Below are 21,433 nucleotides of genomic sequence, written 5' to 3'. Positions count from 1 at the left end.
TTAAAAAGATTTTATAACTGAAAAATGTAAGAGACTCACTGGAACTTAAAACTAGTGAGCTTCCAGAAGTAGCTTTCAGTGATAAATCCTCTTGAGATAAAGCAGAACATAGCTAGCCATTCAGTGGGATGATAATATGAGAAAATTATGACTGCATTCAGGAGATGACAGGTGGCCTGAATTACACCTTAATTATTATTTTAAAATCTATGAAAATATACATTTACAGAGTTGAGTCAGTTTATTTTCCCACTGATACATCAACTAGTGAACATGACAAAAGCTTTCACATTAATTATGATGACTACTTCCTTAATGAAGTGCAAAAATGTTTGTGTAATTTAATTCAGTCTCTTGAATTAGGTTACAGTTTGTCACTCCGAAAGCAGGACTTTGTTGCTTATTCTTACAGTAAGTTAGTTCAGCTCCAACAGATGAACAGCTTATCATCCTATAACACCAATCAGAATCAATGTTAACAATAAAAATGATTTAACATTAATAACCGAAATACTGTGTTAACACGGAATGTATTTTAAAATAAGCAAACAGTAGCCACTCAGTTTTATCAATGTGTAGCTTTTTAACCATCACAGGATCTCAAAAGGTACCCAGTGCATAAAATAAGAAACCGAATAATAGATTTGTTTCTCAAAAGTACTGTGTACTTCCAACTTATAATTTCTAGCCCTTGGAATACTCACAGAAATCAACTCTAGTCATTTCAGTAAGTTAAATACATTCTTAAGACTTTACAGGATCAAGCCTATCAAGAGAAAATACTTCTAGCTACAGATTTTATTCTTTGGCAATATGATGCAGATAGAGTAACAATGATAATTATATTTTAACCACTTTTTCAGTCTGCCTAATACAACACCAATAACTATGAGCCAGAGAAAATGAAATTATTTAATTATGTAATTAATCTTTCTTTAAACACCAAATAATTTCATCATCTACTTTAGCAAAAACATTACCACGCTTTATCAATCGCTGCATCTGTGAACAATATTTGTCCTCCAAGCCAAAATAATCTATACAAAACCTTTCGACTCCCTCTTTATTCTTACTCCCCATAAAAAGAGTTTGTGGTGCAAAGAATTTTGTACAAGATGGAAGTTGGGATGTACTTATATTGATTCAGGCCCACAGCAAGAGAGAAAATAAGGATGAAATTAGAAATTGCATCTTCAGATTACCACTTAAGAAAAGAAAAATAATGGTTTCATACAGGAGAGTAGTCATAATTCATTGGCGTGAAACATTCTAGAGGAAGCTTAATATCCTTATACTGGAAAAGTCTGGTATCAGATGTGGAATAGTTGTATAGAAGTACCTATCATAAAGCAAACCTGTTCAAAATAGTAATAACATCAACAAAAATTACTGACATTAATTTAATGTAAAAATAATGTAATAAATTAAACATGCTTTGAAATTACTTTTTTTTAATTGACAAAGATATATCTATTGATAGATATCAATATATGAAGGAGCATTCTTATCCTGCCCTATGTCAGTGATTTCCAAAAGCACTTTATAGTCTCATTTTATCTTTGAAAGATGCAGTTCCTGAAATAAGCACAAGAGATTGCAGTTACTCATTTCATCAGCTGTAGATTTCAGACTCAGTAGGCCAAGCTGCAGAAGAATTAAGTCTGGAGTTTTAAAAGCAGCTTCAAAACCTAAAATACTGAAGAACAATCACCAAAATAATTAGAAAAGTGAAGAAAATGGCTTTTCAAAGTTTTTATGACAAATAATGGAAATACCATTTTATGAGTTATATAGCTAGTCTAGACATAAAAGTACAGACCACAAAGTATATCATACAGTCAGGACATACAGCACTTCTTTTCTGATTGATCACAATTAATTACAATTATCTACTCTTTCAACTTTAGACAACTTTTGAGGCACATTATCCAAGAAAAGATCTGCAGTACACAGAGATAGCAGATCAAAGTTAACTATGATGAGCCATCTAGTTTTGGAAGGATTTCAAGGTGTTATCTAGCTAAGCTGGAAAAGTCAGTACAACTGTTTGAGCCTACACCAAATTCTTTCTTCTGACTACATGATTTGTAACATAGGCAGATTTTAATTCTCTGGACAATTCATGAAGCTTTTAATTTCCTGTTATTACACATTTCTCATTTTGTAACACTATCAAAGGTCCTGTATATTTATTTTCATAAATATAAAATTATCTTTTTTGAGGTGACTAGTCTTCTATAAATTTGGGAGCATTCTATAAATTGACCCTAATGAAAGACAGTGGATAGATCAGCAATTGTGTAATTGGGTATTATTTAATTGTAATAAAATGGACAGAACATCAACTGAGAGGTGATCCTCACTTCTTCAATTTATAGTTCATTAAAAAAAATGTGGAATATTATTCCCTTTTTCTCTTTTATTTTCTTTCTGTATATCATCCCTACATCTCATCTTAGTCCCTAAATACTTCCATAAAGCAAGTTCTTTCTAAGTGATGATGCAATGTTCCCTGCATGTTTTTTCAGACTTTGTATCAGTGATATAAAATATTTTCAAGGGTTCCTTAACTTGGCCTCCTACAAAAATATACAGTCCTGGAATATCATGAGAAATCTCAGCATACAGTTTAATACCAGTATTATTTGCACACATAAACAATGCACGCAGAACCAGAACTTTAGAAATCAAGATTTCCACCTTTAGATCTCTATTTCTGTATTATGTGGCACATTTCAGAAAAAGGAAAATTTTCAAGTAAAAATCATGCATTAAATCGTAGCATTGTGTATCCTGGATATACCTAATAATTGCAGATCTCTATACTTAAAGAGCATTAAATAGCACATAATTGTTTGTGTGATCACTTATACTTTTTTGTAGGCAGGAAGGAAACTTAGTTATTATACTCAGATTATTAAATCAATCAGAAAGCTTAAAAAGAAGTTATTATAAAGAAAAAAAAACAGAGAGAGAAGGGGGAGGAAGCACTTAATAGTAATTTTATTTTTTCTGCTTAGAGCTGGATCCTAAAAGGAAATTCACAAACTTCTCAAATGAAGAACCATCTTTTGGAATTCCTGACATATCAAGACAGACTGACAGAGCTGGGACTGTTCAGCCTGGAAAAGACGTGGAGGTATCTTACTAAGGTGTGTGAAAACCTGGTAAGGACAGAGATAGAGGCATACTCTTCTTAAGTGTGGCCCAGTGAACACAAATTGAAATACAGGAAATTCCATTGAAAAGTAAAAAAAAATCCAACATTATTTTGAGAGCAGTCAAACACTGGAACAAGTTGCAAAGAGGCATCATGGTGTCTCCATCCTCAAAGATACTCACAGAATCTCAAGTGTACCCAGGCCTGAACTACCTGCTCTGTGTGATTTTACTTTGGCCAGGGGAGGCTGGACTAGGGGAGCTCCCATGGTGCCTGACAACCTCAACTATTCACTGTTTTTCTGTATATACAGTCAAAATATGGAGTAAAAGTTTGCAATCAGCAAGATTTTTCTTGTATCAACTATGTGGCAGCACATAACAATGGCACCTACATCACCTACTGCAGTCATCACAGTTTTTCCTTGGTAGGGCTCTTTCAGTAGTTTTGGTAGTTCTTTACAATGTAGATCCACAAATGTTCATTGGTTTGAACTCATAGGATCATATTGTAAGTCTATTTTTGTACTTGCCAGTCTATAAAATGCTGGAATGACTGTCATGTAGTGCTGCTGTCATGATGCTCTTCATCTTTGCTGAACCTTTGCATACCTCATGGAACACTAGGCCCCAGTTCTTGTTTCTATCAGTGTTATTGTTTGCAATTTTTGTGCTGTTTGAGACTCAACACTACCACAATGGGCAAAAGTCATACTACTCCTTCTGTTGTGGTAAGCCATGTAATGTGAAACCAGTTCAAACTTAGTAGCGACTGCATTTAAACCTTTCTTCTTTTGCAAGAGACTCACAAAGCATTACCATCCTAACAGGATTTGATGAACAATAATCTTACATATGCCTATTTTCTTTAATTTTGAATTATTTTCTTCTATTTTTTTTAATTGTCATTTTAAAAAGATCTGCATCTGGTTTTGTGGGCTGATCCTCTAGAAAATTTGATCTCTGGTTTTAGTACCATATATTTTTATTGTTAACTTGTTATGACCAGCTTTAAAGGACTAGAGAGGAATTGGATACTTTTAGGCATTAGTTGTGGTTTTAAACTGCTTTCTCAAAATAAAAAATCGAGAGGCGATCTGCTCTTAGATATTAGCTGTAACACAAAACCCCAAATGATACTGTTGACAAGGTTTCTTTTCCTGTGCCTGCTTATTTGTCTCTGACTTCTTTCATCTCCTTTCTACTTTTCACATGCATTTTTTTCTTTGATATTTTCCTGCCTTACTTCCCCCAAATACTTTCCCTTTGCTTCTGCAATTTTTGATCTCTCCCTCATGAACATGAATGTTTCCGCCCTATAAAAACTTTCATTCTCTCCCCACACAGATCCCATCTACTATTCTCACGATGCATTCACTCTGCACGATCTCTATTTTCTATACTAGATTTTATCCTGTAAATTCTACTGTATTTTAATCCCAATTCTTTTTTTTTTACTGGTCACACCTGCCCAGACTACCACTGTGAGTCCTACTTGCCTGATGTTTTCCGGTACTCCCCTATGTTCTCAGTCTCATCCCTCCTTCCCTCTCCTTATTTTATACCTCTCTCTTACCAATCTTTGTTGGCTGACCTCTCTTCATTTTGTCACTCCTCTTCATCTTTAAAAAACTGTGAATTTCAATTTAAATATTTCTAGCTATGTGTCTATCTCATCATGTAAAGCAACTTCTGAGCCTAAGTGCAAAGTACAGGTCCCCTTCAGTCCACTGAGCTAAGCTTTCTTCACTCTCCTCCTTCCTCCAGATGAGATATTTACATCCAAACACTTTCTGGTATTTGGTGTTTCCTGAACTGAGCGTTTCTTTTGGGAATTATAGTCCTCTGTGACCAAAACCATGCCAAGGATCATGCTCGTACTTAGAGAGACGTGATCATGGGCATGTACGGAAACATCCACCCATCCATCTGGTCCACAAGATCAAGTAATCTTCCTCTCTATTTGATCTGTCCAGAGAAAATCTGTGTTAGAGACTGAGCCATGCAAATAAGTGGAAAGCAACTGAGGAAGAAGTAGAAGCTCAGGTGGGCTTTGCTGAAAGAAGTCCCAGAGTTTAACTGGTCTGTAACATGAAAAGAGAAGATGTGGCACCACCAACAGCTTGACTGTTGGGTGCCTCCATCTTTGGGTGACTGTTCATCTCCACCCCGCAATACAGCCTTTCTTAATTTCACTGTGTCTAAGAGCAAGCCACTGCTAGGAGATGGTATAGTAACTTTCAAAAGAAAATAGTAGTATGAGAATCAGATTGTTACAGGACTTTACATTAGTGTAAGGCCTCAGGAGACATATCAAAAATAGAATTTCAGGATGAAAAATTAAGAAAGACATGTGCAGCATGGAGTTATTTTGACTAACTTGGTTTCTCCAGGCAACTATATTCATGATGACATTATCTAATGGAGCAAAACAGCAAAAAAAAAGCAGAAGATATCTGATCTATTAAAAATTAATAGGCAGATTATTGTCTAATGATAGGTAATTCACGCTTTGAAAGGTTTTTGTTTATAAAGAAAGAGAACAGAGGGGAAAAATCATAAAGGATTATTATTTGTTCAGTTATTTTGGAGTACTAAGCTGCCATGATTTCCATTACATCCAACATGTTTGTGTACCAATAAGGTGACATTAGGGGAGCTATTGTGATATTTGTGTGCTGCTTTACTAGACTGTTAATCTATTAACAAGTGGATACAAGCCATGAATTCAAACAATTGTCCATGTGAAGGTGTTTCTAGTGATCCTACCTGTTGGCGGGATGATTCCAGGAGACATTAGGCCTGGGACAGAATGTGGCATGATATGAGAATTCTCTGGGGAGGTGACACTTTGAGTCCTCTTAGGAGGCCTTCCAGGTCTAGAACTGAAACAAACAGACAAAAAAATTTTTACAATTAAGCTGTTGTCTTACACATCATTTCAAAGTTGTTTCAAGTGGTAACATGGACTGTAAATAAATTTGTTTCAAGGACGGTTGCTTTTGCAGTTAGATGTAATAGACTTCCATCACTAATTAGATTACATGCTGAATTCATTTTCCTCATTGAAGATCAGCCGCTCTTGATGCATAATTCATAGCCTGCACCTCGTTACCTGCTTCTTCATATTAATATCTATACACAGTTTGAATTGCCTCGTTTGCATATGCTAAAGTTCTGCATGCAGCCTTCAGCACGAAAATTATGCACTAACTTGTAATAATTATTACAGTCAGCCTGCTATTGATTTATGAGACTTTTAAAAACCAAATATGTGTAGTACTTGTAATGAATGATATTTTAAGGTTCTTCAGGAAATTAAAAGGCAATGGCTGCCTAAGGAAATGTTCTGCTTGTTTGATTTAATACTACAGTTAGCTGGGAGGTGGAATGAAAGAGTGATTCAGACCTATAGCACATTTTTCGATGATATGTTTTATTACTTCGCACTGCTAGCCTGATATCTAGATGATAAATGACAATACATATCTAATGTGTGAAAAGGTCTTGCAATTTCTTTATTTTTTGTCATTTAAAAGATAAGTCAAGTTATCATTTAACCCTTATTCTATTTAAAGTGAAAATCTCACTAAGACACCTTACTTTAAATATACTACTTTATGTCAGAAAGGACTCGGAATTATTTGTAAGATATTGTTGAGCAACCACCATCACAGCAACTTACATGTGTCCAGTACAGAAAAATAAAGGGCTTCAGGTTTAAGTGCTCCTTGTCTGTTTAATGCTCACATGCACAACTTTCCATCTCCTGGACTGCCTAAGTAGCATACAAATTAGATACGGATGACAATGAAAATACTTATTGCCCGTGTACATACAAATATGTACCTGCTCGTACAATGTATATCCAAAGGCTTGTGTTCCTATGTACAGATTGATGTACATGGTGCTACTGCAACATCCTGTAACTGCTCATTTAGGGAACATTGTGGAGTAACTTCACAGAATAAGGTGGTGTGCTGCTCTAGAACCGCAGCGTTAACCTATGATCTGCCAAACATTTGAAGTTCTTCATTTGTTTCAGAACAAGAAAAAAAAGAATGGTGGGTATGAAAGGTTTTGCTCCTTAAGTCCTCATAATAGCAAAACTCTAATCAGTCCCAGGTATGCTGGGACTGCAGAATGAGGCAGATAATAAAATACCTCTGTTTTCTGTTCTTATTAGTTTCCATTGTGTTTGGAAATACCTTCTTTTGTTTTCCTTTTTTGGCACCTTCTACAACCTAACTTTAATAAACCAAAAACAATCAAAGTACAGAGCATTTTCTTGAAGTTTAATGACTCAAGGCATTGAGTCATTAACCTTAACTGATCATTAATTCCCAACTTAATGTCCTGATCTGAGGTCATTATTAAAATTATAAGCTTGGTAATTTCTTTGATTGGTTTGGGATTTTTGATTTTCTTTAATATAAACAAAATTGTCGCATTACAAGTTCAAAACTAAAAGAAAAACAGCTGAAGAAAAAGAATATTGTCTTATTCCAGCTCACAAAACCAAATCAAGTGTCTTCGGGTTTTGATATTTCCTTTGTGATTTACAATAAAAATAAACATCCCATGAATACATATAAAACTGAACAAAACATTATAGACAAAAATGATCTGATTTAAATGGAGTGTTTCTAATATATTCACCCACCAAAAAATGCCACTATGTAGGAAAACTTTAATGGTTTCATTTAAGTATCTATGATGAAGTACTCAAATCATTATTGTGATATGATTATTGAAGGGTCTGACAACAGCATAACAGAACACAAGCAGGGTAATGTGGCACTATGCACAATGTACCAATGACTTCCAGGTCTTTAAAAACAACAAGTTCACACCTGCAAAGACTGTCTTTGATGTTTACTACCAAGTATAGCCATGGTGAAGCCTGCATGCTCTTGCCTTTGATTTTGAAGAATAAAACCACCCCTCTTCAGAGCCTAAGGGAAGACAGTCATGGACCAAATCTATAAACAAAGGTCAGCAGCAAATTATAGGTGAGTGATAGTGAAGTACCCAAGGCAGAACTCTTCCTTTGGTCACTTTCTACAATCAAGTTGCTTGTGCTATTGTATACAAATGGGGGAGGGGGGGGGGGGGGGGGGCACCCCCCTAAACAAGTCCAGAACCCAACTCCATTCCATGATTTGTTTTAAAGTTTACCAAGTAAGTGTTTTCATAAAGTCCTAAACTCCCAATTCCAATCTTACTAATAATATTTCACACAGTAGATGGTTGGGCACTGGAACAGGCTCCCCAGGGAAGTGGTCACAGCACCAAGCCTGACAGTTCAAGGAGTGTTTGGACAATGCTCTCAGACACATGGTGTGACTTGGGGATGGTCCTCTGCAGGGCCAGGAGATGGGCTTGATGATCCTCATGGAGCCCTTCTAACTCAGCTTCTGTGATTCTATTTAAAGGAAATTTCTGAGAAGGAAACCTATTTAATAGGTTAAATAGGTTAAAAATTGAATTTTTAAATGACACTAGTTCCAATCTACTATTAAAAGGCCTTTATCTATTTAAGAAATGGGTTTTTTTCTTATAACAAGGCAGAAAAACACTGTAAGACACATTAAGAATTATTTCTTAAGGCCTGGAAGATCTGATTTAGAGGCACTATGCAATACACAATTAAAATTAATAAATCTAATTGTCCTTAATAACTGATTAAGTAACAATACTTTACTTAATTTGTTAGTTGTCATTTGTTACGCATTTGTTTCATTAACCAAACTACTAACTTGAAACACTGCCATTTTGTAAGATTTGTTTTCAAACTATAAGAATTGCAAGTATTTTGTATGAATCATTACCAAAGTTGTGGGGGAAATGGTATGAAAAAATTACTTTAAAAAATAATCACTCTGACTAGAATTAAAAACTTGCATGTTGTTTTGTAGTTCATTATCATTTTTATAGCTATATGATAAACTCTTTTAAAAAAAAAATCAAAAGTAGTTTAGTTTAACTATCATAAACAGGACGATAAAAATAGCTTAATAAATCATTTTGTTGGTATTTTTCATAAACTTGAGTATAGTAAAGACGTATTTACTTTTAGATTAGGACATGTTCATTTTCATTCCAAGAAACCTTCAAAACACTCATATTCCTATTTTGTATCAAAATCAGTAGATTTGTCTTCAGTATGAAAACAAAATACAATTTAAATAGCTACGAGTTGATTTATTACGTAAAAGATATATTTAAATGCCAGAGCAATGTAAGCTGTTCTTCTAGCTGATGACACTGAGATACAAAAATCATCATTTAAAAGCTGATGACAATACTATTTTTACTCAAATTTAGATTTTGTATATAAGCTTTTATAGACATATAAAAGACATTGTAAGATTTTGTCTTTCATCTGAATACAATTATTGGAAGAACTACACTGGTTTTGCCGAAAGCACATTTGAGTTCTTCTGGAAATGCTAATTATCTCAATGGGTAAACTATTCAAAGATGACCCATTTTGATTTTGAAGATGTCTAAAGTCTGGATTTTTTAGAGCTAGGACAAACAGTCTGAAATGCCAAAGCCCCAAAAGCCAAAGTAAGTCTTGTGAATAGCCAGGGTCATAGTACAGATAAGTCAAGGAGTGTTTTGGGACTCCGCAAGAAGACGCTGGAAGAAACAGCTACATCTGGAAGTCATAGCTGATCTTCCTGTCTACCATTTCATTCTTTGAAGAGTAAATTAGAGAAAGCAGAAATTAGACAATATCAACAAAGATTCCAAGGAAGCCACAATGATTAAATGTTTTAAAGACCTGGGGAGAAGTCTATAGGGAAGTTAACAGTTCCTTGCTTACCCATTAGAAAAGACATGCAATAGATTGTCACTCTGTTTTCAGAAATATGAATGTCAGGTATTTTCTGCTCTAAATCTTAAATTTTCATAGTGAGATAACATATGTTGAAGAAGTAGATGAAACCTTTCTATAGGATTATGTATTACTAACTTAGTAGTCACATTTTTAAAGTAAAGCACCTAAATGTATTTATTCCCATGAAAACCCATCTGCCTTCTATAAGCTTGTATCAGTTTGTGATAAAATTTTCAGACTTTTTTCAAGTCTTAAAAGACATTCCCACAGACAACTAATCTTTATTTTTGTAGAAATTATCCTGATTTACAGTTACAATATGCCATTATGTGAATGAGGAACTCAAGGTGCAGATTAGTGAATCTTGAAAGACTCAAATATTTTCTTCATTAACATCAGCTAATTAGATAACCAGAGCACTTTCCAGAATGACTGAAAATAAATCCATCCATTTTCAGCCAGATTTGTATTTCGTCCCTTCAATTTCATAAATACATCAAGGAATACCATGACTGTAGCATTTTCATCTTTGAAGAAAAAGGGTGTATATGTCTACTGCACTGTGATTAGCATGAGAAGCAATTGAGAGTACATTTAAAGCAGAGGATATGGTTATTTTTTGGTCTCTTGATCAACATATATTAGTCTTACATCCTTCCTGTGTTATCAAATCTAGAAAACAACAGATGGTTGAATTTAAGAATAAAAAAATTGAAGAATCAGTGTTCTTTATCAGTTAAAATGTTGTGCTTTGATAATATTTTTGAAGTTTTACATAATTTCAGTTTTATTATCAAGTATGAGCTCGCTCCTGGAAATGTTTTGATAGTGCTAAACAATTAAAAGCAGACATAATCAACAGAAAACCTGGTCCTGTACAATCACATGGAAAGAGACAACGGGACAATAGTATGGACCTATCTGCTTGGCTTTAAAAGTAACCAGGCTGCATTCAGCTCTTATTATTATCTTCCAGAAGACAGACTTGACTTTAAAATTTAAGGGTCTCATCCTTGAAAGCCTTAGATGTGTAGACCTCCCACTGATTTCTGTTAAGACTTTAGAGCACCAAGGAAGGCATTGGCTCAAAAACAGCTGAAAGTCTTCATGAGTAGCAAATAACTCTAAGAGCATGTCACTAGCATTTTACAGATGACTAATTCCATGGCAAAACATGTACTAGGAAATGAAAAGTTGAAAAATGTTGAGATAATTCTGTGATTTATCTTTCTCATGTCCTGATTTTGAGGAACAATTGTGCAATATTAACATTCGATTAACAAAGTTTCACTCTTTAAAATAATTTTTATTAAACACATGAAGCACCCCTAAAGAAAACTGCAAGTCTGACCAGCAGTGAGAAGGTAAACTGCCTTTCCTGACAAAATTAATTAATTTCAGGGTTTGTTTTCTACATTTAAAGTTTTATTTTTAATCTTGTCTGTGAGCGAGTTTAGTGCACAGAAATATTGTCCTCATCTGTAGCTGGGCAAACATGATGCAGTGAAGTTACCATTGGCCAGGCAGTTTTATAGTCAGTAATATTGGGGATTGGCTGGAAAAGTTATGTTCCAGAGGTCATAGGCAGCAAATCTGTAACAAGCATTTGCTGTATTTATTTAATGTATTGTTAAAGTTCTCAGAACTGCCTAAACCAGCTTTGAATATCAATACCAATTTTAGCTACATCAGTGTTTCTGCATCTCATTTTCATTTTGAAAATCTATGCTTTATTTTTCATCTGTTCCATCTCCCCTTAGTGCTTCAAAGCCTGACACAGAACTTTTGACCTCAAAGAAGCTGGCTGAATAAAATTTAGGTGATCAGCCACTGGAAGCAGTTATTATGTGCTCGCCATACAATGGACACTGCAAAAGGGCCGAAGATGTCACTTGCTGACTTACTGCAAAGGCAGGGATGCCCTGTGACACCCTGTAACCACAGGCAGTGGACTCTTCCCACATGGTACTTCTGGGTTTTGGGATAGCTTCTGTGCCGCTCTCATACGTGCAGCCTTCACACTAGCAAGACTTGAGCCAAGGGCGTGTCAGTACTGAAAAATAAGGTCTAGGAAGACTGACTAAACCTTTTGTGCAATTTAATTCCTTTGCTTGGAAAACACTTGCTTGCCAAGGTAACCTTCATAAATATTTCTAATGCACTGAACTAGCATTTTAAAGGCAAAAAAATGACAAAGTACATTGATCCAAACCTTATACTTTACTATTTTAGGTTTTCCCCTTCTGCTCCCACTCAAAAACAAAGCAAAAAATGCAATTCTGAGACAGAGCATACATTTGTTTTGGCAGTTAGTAAAACAACCATTAGAAGTCACACCATGTCCTTTTTACTTGCAGCAGTCTTGTAAAACAATAAAACTCTCAGTGCAATTACCTTAAATTTATTTTTCTTCTCACAGTTAAAGAGAAAATGTTCTCACGCAATAATTAGTGCTGAACTCATGATATATTAGGACTTACTGAGACAGCAAACAATGCTGATAAAAATAAATACAAAGATCTGTTTCAAAATCTTCATAAAGAAGTGCATGAATGATCTTCAAAAGAATTAGGTTGTGTTGCAGGAGTGAGCAGTGGAGAAATCATGCTAATGAAATATTATTGCATTTCAGTAACAGAACACTTTACTGCTATTTTTGAACCAAAACGGCCTAAAGTGGATATTGTGTCAGAAATGCAGTACCAGTTTATCAGTGGAAGAAAAATAAATGGAAGAAAATACATTTCCCTTCCTATCCCATTCCAAAGTCATTTACCTCAGTCATACAGGAGCACTGGTTAGCCCTGGGATGTTACTCTTTTGCTGGGGTAGAAAAGACCTTGTTCAATTACTTCTTTTCCTAACAGAACTGTCATGCAAACAGCCTGTCGTTTCCATCCTCCTCAACACTGCAGCCCAAATCACTCTGCTTTTCAGCAAGATTAGTAATATTCTGGATACAAGAGTATGAGATAAAGGTACAAGGTTGCTGTAATATATAATATATATATTACAGCAACATCTGCCAGTTCTCCCTTGATGGTTGAAGTCCTACTACAAACACAACAAAAGAATACAAGAAAAAGATTCTCCTTGACTGATCATATTACTTGAATATATGAATGACCTAAAGGACAAGAAAGGAAATAAAACCAGTTAGAAATCTGAGTGTTACTGGTGTAAGTTACAGTACCAGCTTTGAATACAGCTGTGATTGTACATAAGCTCAAAATATTACAGACGGATGCCTGTTCTCTTAATGAAATTGAGATCTGTAAATCATCTATTGGAAAGGGAAAAATAGATAAGAAATTAGGCTAATTCTGTTGGGTGGCAGAATTATGATGTCAGAATCAAATTAAGTCAAAAAGTTCACTGCTTTATCTAATTAGCTGAAACACTAGATCTTCCTGGAAGTTCTTAAAACATTTAAGTATGTTGGCTCTCATGATTATGTAATAACTGTGAAACACAAACTTCTGATGATGACAGCCATACAAGCTAGAGCTGAAAATAAGTCTGAATGAACAATGAAATGCAATTATTAAAGAGAACTCATGCATAGATTCAAACCATATTGATATATTTTTTCCATCATATAAACCTTGCTTCAGAAACAGTACTCAGGAATCACAGAATTGGTGATCCTGAATAAAGTTCGTTAGGAATACTGGCAATATCAACAAGAAAACCATGAAAAATTGTATTTATTTCCTCTATTTCCACTGTTTCAGAATAATTCTGCAACTACCAATAAGGAAAAGATGAAAAGAGAAAAGAAAAGAAAAGAAAAGAAAAGAAAAGAAAAGAAAAGAAAAGAAAAGAAAAGAAAAGAGAGAAAAGAAAAGGAAAAGAAAAGAAAAAAGAAAAGAGAAAAGAAAAGAAGAAAAGAGTAGTCACATAAAGTGCATGCTTCCCACAAAATGCTCTTTCTGTCAAGTTATAACAGATGCCTTTCCCATTTCACTCAACCTTACAGCATAAACCGCACCCAAAATTTAAATATGCAAGCTAAATGATTCCTTCTAACAGTGTTATTCACCCACATGAAACCCCAAACTATAACAGATGCAAAGCCTATTTTTTCCTCAACTGTTTTCATCTTTTCTTAGGCTTTTAATTCTAAAAACATCCCCTCAAAACATCATCTACTATATATATTATAAAAATGTCAAGCATGGAGTTAATAGGCCAGAAAGGCAGGCTTGATCCACAATGACACAATCTAAAAGAATTTTAAGCTTTCATTTTTTTAAAAAAGTTTTTACTTTAAGTTGCTGAGATGATTCCTAGTGTGAAGCAAGCCTAACTGTTGTGGTTATGGCTGTTAGAGTCTGCATATGGCCTGAAACAATGATTTCAATGTATGAACTTTAGTTGGAATGAACAGTCCTGCTTCAAGGCTTGTTTTCCAACCATCTGTATTCATCTCTGCATATAACTTGCACATGTAATTACAAATTTGTGAACATAAATCAGATAATTGCATGTACAAATAACCAATTAGACTCAAAGCAAAAACAGGCCATATAACAGCATACTACTCTTTTGAAAACATATATAACCATACATAACATAAGTAACTATCTTTATTTGAGAAATTTTTGTTTAACTTCTTTAGAAAAATATCATCTGATTTGTCTTCCATCAGGACATAGTGGGGAGCAGCTGCCATTTTGAGAATCACTTTAAAAAAAATAGGAGAAACACTACAAGAAAAAGCATTTACATAAGATGCAAGCCCACCATTGCTCCAGGGGTCACAGAACTAGTTGTTCATTACTGCCTGTATTAAATATAAAATACATAAACATCTCAAATGATTATTTAACCCAAAAAAAAAAAAAAAAAAAAAAAATACTGTCCTATTCAAGGTATTTCGTGAAAATATTCTGGTTCTCCTGGCAGTTTGTAAATTAATATGCTATTTTTATTCATAACAGTTGATAATGGAGTTCTATCATATCAGTGTATCCACCGTAATATCTGAATGCACTCGTCAGTTAATTGGCTACAATTCTTTGTATGAAATGCTGAAACAAGTGAACTGTCACCTCTTTAATGAAGCCGCCTATATCTTAAACCCTTTGCCCTTTAAAAAACTCCTTACACTCAAAATGAAAAATTTTATTCTAGCTTCTGCCAGAGACTGTGGTTAATGTTCACTGCCCTTTATTCACCTTATTTTTAATTCTGAAAACCCACACTCATTAACTGTACACTTCCAAAGAATTGCTGGAACTGCCTAAATAAAAGCTTGAAAGTGACTTTTATTGTACATTTGAGAGTAACAGTAGTGATATGAAATACTGAAAAGACTCTGTCCTAGTCTGTACAGCTATAACTGCTCAGCTGGTGTAACACAGACTGATGGTAACCATGCAATATTCACTAAAATCAAGAATTTAAACCTTTAAATAAGGCGGTCTGTATTTGCATATGTGTACAAATACAAAATAAGTATTAATCTACTGATCAGCACTGAGCATTAAAAGTTACAAGTTTCTTTGAGCAGATGATATCTGGAGTGAGCAGGTCTACTCTTTGAGTGCAGTTCTATTTGATATCAATAAGCAAGTCCTAAACTAGAAGCTGAAGAATATGCACACCATTAGTTTCACCTCTGTCACTCTGACCTCAAGTTGTTTGCGACAGTAACCAGCTCTCAGTACAGCAATGGGTTTGTGCAACACCCAGCACAGTGCTCATCACTGAAAACCCATGCAGACCAAGAGATACAAGATAGGGCCTATCCTTGTAGATGCCCTTTAACTGGTAAATCCTTGTGTGTACTCTAGATGTACTTTACTTCCAAAACAGAGCAAAATATGAACTCGTAGGGAAAAACTAAACTACAGTATACTCCAGGGGAATAAAAAACCTGATCTGTGTACCCAAAATCTGTTTGTGAAATCAAGATCCCAGGTGTGTTAGAGTGTTCCACCATTGCAAGCCTAGATGTAGATTTGCTTGGCCATTATACTCTACTATGGAATATTGTAAAACAAATTTGTACTTTATTTTACATGTGCAAGGCATGGAACAGAAAGAATCAACCTCCCGTTTTCCTTGCAGAGCAGCATCAATAAACATATGAACGGTAACACAGTTTTCCCTCCGAAGCAGCAGTACTATAGTAATTCAGACAATGAAGAATACCAATCCAAGACTCCTAAGTCCTAAAAAAAATAGAACCATAAAAAACAAGACAGTACTATAGGTCCAAATGGAAATACTGCAGTCATCCAACCAAAGACACTTTGATTTGTTAACCTTTCAACAATTCAAAAGTCATTCAGTGCATTTCTATTAAGCTACAGAAGATAAAATTTGGTGATACCTTAAAATACATCACCATAACCCTTAGTCAGTGTTTGAAGGTATGCTATTTGCAGGCCTGAAATGCAGTCAGTGCTCCAAGCTGTCCCTTAACTACCTTACGTAAAGTCTGCCCTATCAGAAATAACAGTCTGCTACTAATGTGTTATCCTAAGGAAACACTGAAAGGTTAATCAGTCATTTCTAAAAAGTAGTACAAGGAGTATGTTTTTAGATAACAGAGCTGACAAATGTATCTACTTCTGATAAGATTTTTTGAGTCATTATGATTACTTCTATTTCATTGTAATTCTGGTAATTCCATTATGAATCTTCATACAACAGAATTACATAAGAAGATATCAAATAATCTATTTTATAGAAAAGCCTAGATAAATTACTGAGAAGTTTATTTTAATATGGATGTATTCTGTATTTACTCTGCGACTGGAAAAGGTACACATGCTCTACTAGTCCCTTTACCTCCCATCTTCAAAGTACATGATAAAGACATGTAGACTTTGAAATTAAGACAAATTACTGTTGAATTGTGTCTGAAAAGATGTATTTCTCAAAAACATCTCACTTTAGCCAGAATAAAGAACCCCAAAATAAAATTACCAAATTCATCAAGTTATTCTAGTGGTGCAAACACATTCTCAATGATGAATTCTCAATAAGAAACCTCAAAATCAATTCATCCTTCCTTTTAGGAACTCACATCTTCAGCAGCATGGGACAAATACCACAGAATTTCATATAAGGGAATTTTAGTCAGGAATACAACTTCCAGGATGGGCAAAATGGCACAAAGACTTGCAGCACACTCTCCTGGAGCATACTACAGCTGGCCAGTATGCACATCTATATGATATCTGATTGACATACTCTGTGCCTGGCACATCTCCATACATAACATGCACACAGAGCTCTCTTTTGGCTCTGGCCATATAGCTCATAGCACAACAAGAACAAATCCTCACTGAACATTATGATGATAATGAAATACAAATTAATCACAATAATTACAAGCACATTTTCTATCTATGCCCAGAGTCAAGTTAGACAAGAGTTAAAGTAGGTGCCAATTCACGATTATATTTTGATTCATCATACTTCCTACTTTTCTCAAAGATTTACCTCAGTTTCTTTTCTGTTTTCTTACCAACAAAACCTGACCCTTCTATTACTCTATCTTGCTTAGACACAGAAAAGCTCTGAAAATGTTGTCACATGCAAGTTAAGGGCTCAGGAATGAAAAATCATCCAAATCATCAAATATACTAATACAAAGGAGGTTTTTCTCCTGATTTTGTTCTGGCTGATGATCTCTGAATGTTAGACATGGTGATCAAATTGTCATGGATCACACTAGAGGTACCTTTTCATCAGTGCTAGAGTTTGCCCCAAGATACTATGTTTGTTTGAGACTTTGTTTTAGCTTTTGTAGTTTCAAGCTTCACTCCAGTACTAAAGATGATACTAAAGATACTAAGGAAAGACCTACTTGACCAAACCACATGCTTCCCCATGCTGTTTGTAAGTACTCCTGGCAGAACTGAGTTCGCGTGGTAATGGATACCAAGTTCTTAAAAAAAAAAACCAGCAGAAGACTGTCCCTTTTACAGAACAAGAATCAAATTAGACATTATCCTGTCCAGAAATGTGCTTGGTTACATGCTTGGCTGAAAGTCAGAGTGATGTCTTCACGACTTTATAGCTCTCCAATACAAAAGCACTCCCAAGCTTTAACTGGACAGTGTGTTCATACAGTTTTTCCAAAAAATTATCAATATTCGAAGAAGAAAGTACAGCAACAAAATAGCAAATTAGAAGAATTTCATATCCATCAATTATTCTTCTCTAAATTTTCTTGACATGGATAACAGATATATTCTGTTTTAATTGAACTGTATGAAGTGGCAAAGTATAATATGTTTGTAATGATGCTTTCTCATTTTATTTCTCAGTATATCTTCATTATAGTATCTTTCGAAAGAGATTAACATTGTAAAGTTTTTAAGCAATACGTGGAACAATAAAGCAGTCATTTGCTCCAATTTATCTGTTTATTCAACAACGTAAGGGAAAAAAATTTACAATGCATGCTTTGGACTCCTGTGAGTAGGAGGTGTAGTCCTTGCAAGAGTGTTCTCTCTCACACAGTGACTGCTCACGTGAGATACGTTTGCCTGTATGGGTATATAAGTATATCATATATATATAGGCCATATAGGGCAGCACACTCTCCATGCACAGGAGTCTCTAGGCTGATAGAACCAAGGCAACAGGTGTTCTCATCTTCATACTAGGAATCACAGACATGTCAGTCTGAGGAGGTTTAGACTGGATGTTTGAAAGAATTTCTTCACCAAAGAGGTTACCACGTATCAGAACAGGCTGCCCTGAGAAGCTGAGTCACCATTCCCGGATGGATACAAAAGGCATGTAGCTGGGACGCTTAGGGACATGGTTTAGTGGTGGACTTGGCAGGGTTAGGTTAATGGCTCGAATCTAAATGATTCTATGATTCTGTATGCAAACACATATTCTCAGATGCGTGTGCCTATCTGTTTGTGCAGTTTGTGCACACACAGACTGCAATCCCTGCTGGTGATTAGCTGGGCACCGCAACATTAACACAATCATTTAAGAAAGAAAACGAGCACCATAGTCAAATGAAAAACCAGATGTCATTTGCTAGTGGATACGAAACCTAGAAGCATAGTCAAGGATAAACAAAGGGTAATAGAGTTTACCTAGTACTCCTTGCATGCCGCAACCTTTTCTAACTTTCACAGATGCCAAACAAACATTTTCTCTTTTTTCTTCCTTTCCACAACAGGACTGTTAAGACTCAAGTATCAATTCAGTCAATTGCAATTTTATAGTGAGATGAATCTTTCAAATGACCACAGACATCTCCTGTAAACCTCTTTGGGTAGACAGACCCTAAGAGCATGTGCCTTGCACTGTCTTGGAAGATTGATGACACATACTAAGTCAACAATATTATCTGTATGTTTCCCAAAGATCTTAAATTAAAATACACATTCATCCTGGCCCAGCTTAGCATATGTGAAATTTGTTTTTCTTAATGAGATCACAGTTAATAATAATATAGGCAGGCAACTCTGGAAAATAACAAATATAAACTCACCCCTGAAAGCTAGTTTCCAGAACTAGCATTCTCTTGAATGCCATTATCTTTGACTTGTTAACAGTCAAATCTAAAGATGTCTTCACTTATCCAAAAAGTGACTTATGAGAATTATACATAAAAGCCTTTATAAATAAAAACATATTGTTAAATATTATGCTGTGTCACAGCCTTCAGAGCTCAGTCAAATTTCATGTAAACCTTTCCATTAAGAGAAATGTTTGTGAAATAATTTGCTTTGCAGAATGTCTTCATACTGGTACAAATAAAAAATTTTATTCTATATTACACCCATTACATGATTTACCTCTTTGTATGAAGTACTCAAGCTGTACAATAAGCTTTCTTCACCAGTTCTCATGTAAAACACACTACAGCTGTGCTAAGTCCTTCATTCTTTCTTTTTCCCTTATATATGTAACAAAAACATTTGTCTTAAGATTTAAACCCTTTCATAATGGTACCTCACAAGTGGTTTACAACTGTGCCATAAATGTTACATGCACACAATGATATTTAAGTTCATGCTTTTTCATGAATTTTTTTTTTCATTTTATAATCACAATAAAAAGAAAATCTTCAATGGACAGCTTCTATCTTAGAGAAAAAGCAAACATACTTATTTCAACAAGCTTACTGTGAGTTAATTAAAGTGGAAATTATGTAAACAAAAGTCAGTATTATAAAGCCGCTATGAAGTTTTAATTTTTCTATTGACCTAGTAACAAATTTAAATGCTAACAGTTTGGGAGATCAAATGAAATGAATGCAAACACTTTGTTTAATGACATCAGCAGTCAATGCAGAACATCTGTGTTTTACTTTAAATGTGATCAGAAAATATTCTTTTGTTTACATTACAGATAATCAGGAGGTTTATATTTCTGTGTTCAATTTAAGAGGAAAAAAAGATCATACTACCTTCAGGGCCCAAGGAAGCAATAAGTTATAAATGCAGGATTTCTCCTTTTTTTTTCTGTTTTGTAACCATGGTAAAACAATAGAAATGAACTTTCCCTGAACCTTTCTCCTTTAATGGCCTGGGTCCATGTTGACCCAGCAAGCTGGAACCTGATACTATCAACCTGACTGCTGCTAAAGCAATCAGATTCAGCAGAAACTATACACAGTGCATTCTAATACTAATTTCAGCATCCCACAAAGCCAGTGCAGAGGCAAGCTATTAAACTATTATATTCTATTGTTTAAAGTGAGATTAATTCAATAGCTTAAATGCACCCAAAAACACTGAACTAAATGGCAACTATATTGTTTTTCTTTTATAATACTGTACCAAAGTGAAATTGCAGATAAGGTTCTCCCTTCCCCTCTCCCTTCAAAAAAAAAAGCACTACTGGATGAATTATTAGTAAACAGATTATTTGAGCCATTACAGGTTCATATGATCCTGCATTTGAATGAGGCATGTAATTAAATTATCGAGACTTTGTTCTAAATGCTTGAAAGAAGGAGAGCATGATAACCACATTTTAAAAAGGTAGAATAAAAGAAGAAACTTTTTTTTCCTTACAGAGGACTACAGGCAACTAATATACGAAGGCATAATTGATTAATTCCACTAATTAAGATATTTGTTATTCCTGAAATTGTAGCTTGATAAATAATGTATTAGATGTGGCACCATTTCCCATCAGTTCTGAAAAGACTGTGATGATGTTTCAAATATATACTGTTATTTTTTGGAGGCTGAATAGCTCACTTCTAGGCTTCTGTGTCCAGGCAAAAAGCAAGCAAAATATATTTTGAAGTTATGAATAAGTCAATCTTTAAATAGTAAAAACTGCATTACAACATATTCTAGTCATTTTACAAAAATATTCACTTACAGACTTTTGTTTTTTTCAAAAAGTTTTAAGGGGAAATATTGTTCAACTAGCCCAACTTTTCCAGAAGTACATATTCCATTGAAGTCAGTCATTTATGATGTT

General features: G+C 34.7%; 1 protein-coding gene across 4 annotated transcripts in view; it reads right to left on the bottom strand.

Annotated features, from left to right (window-relative positions):
• DACH1 (dachshund family transcription factor 1) overlaps positions 1–21,433 on the bottom strand; it is a 230,364-nt gene that overhangs the window by 167,126 nt on the left and 41,805 nt on the right. For all 4 annotated transcript variants that reach the window (XM_017731616.1, XM_017731617.1, XM_017731618.1 and 1 more), the window contains exon 2: positions 5,929–6,044. In XM_017731616.1, coding sequence (XP_017587105.1) covers positions 5,929–5,980 — 52 coding nt within the window. In that variant the 5' untranslated portion in view covers positions 5,981–6,044. The remainder of the gene's footprint in view (positions 1–5,928; positions 6,045–21,433) is intronic.

This window comes from Corvus brachyrhynchos, unplaced genomic scaffold (genome assembly GCF_000691975.1).
Source record: "Corvus brachyrhynchos isolate BGI_N302 unplaced genomic scaffold, ASM69197v1 scaffold71, whole genome shotgun sequence".
Lineage (NCBI taxonomy): Eukaryota > Metazoa > Chordata > Aves > Passeriformes > Corvidae > Corvus > Corvus brachyrhynchos.
Note: the sequence above shows the minus strand (reverse complement) of the source record. Positions and strands in the feature narration are given on the sequence as shown.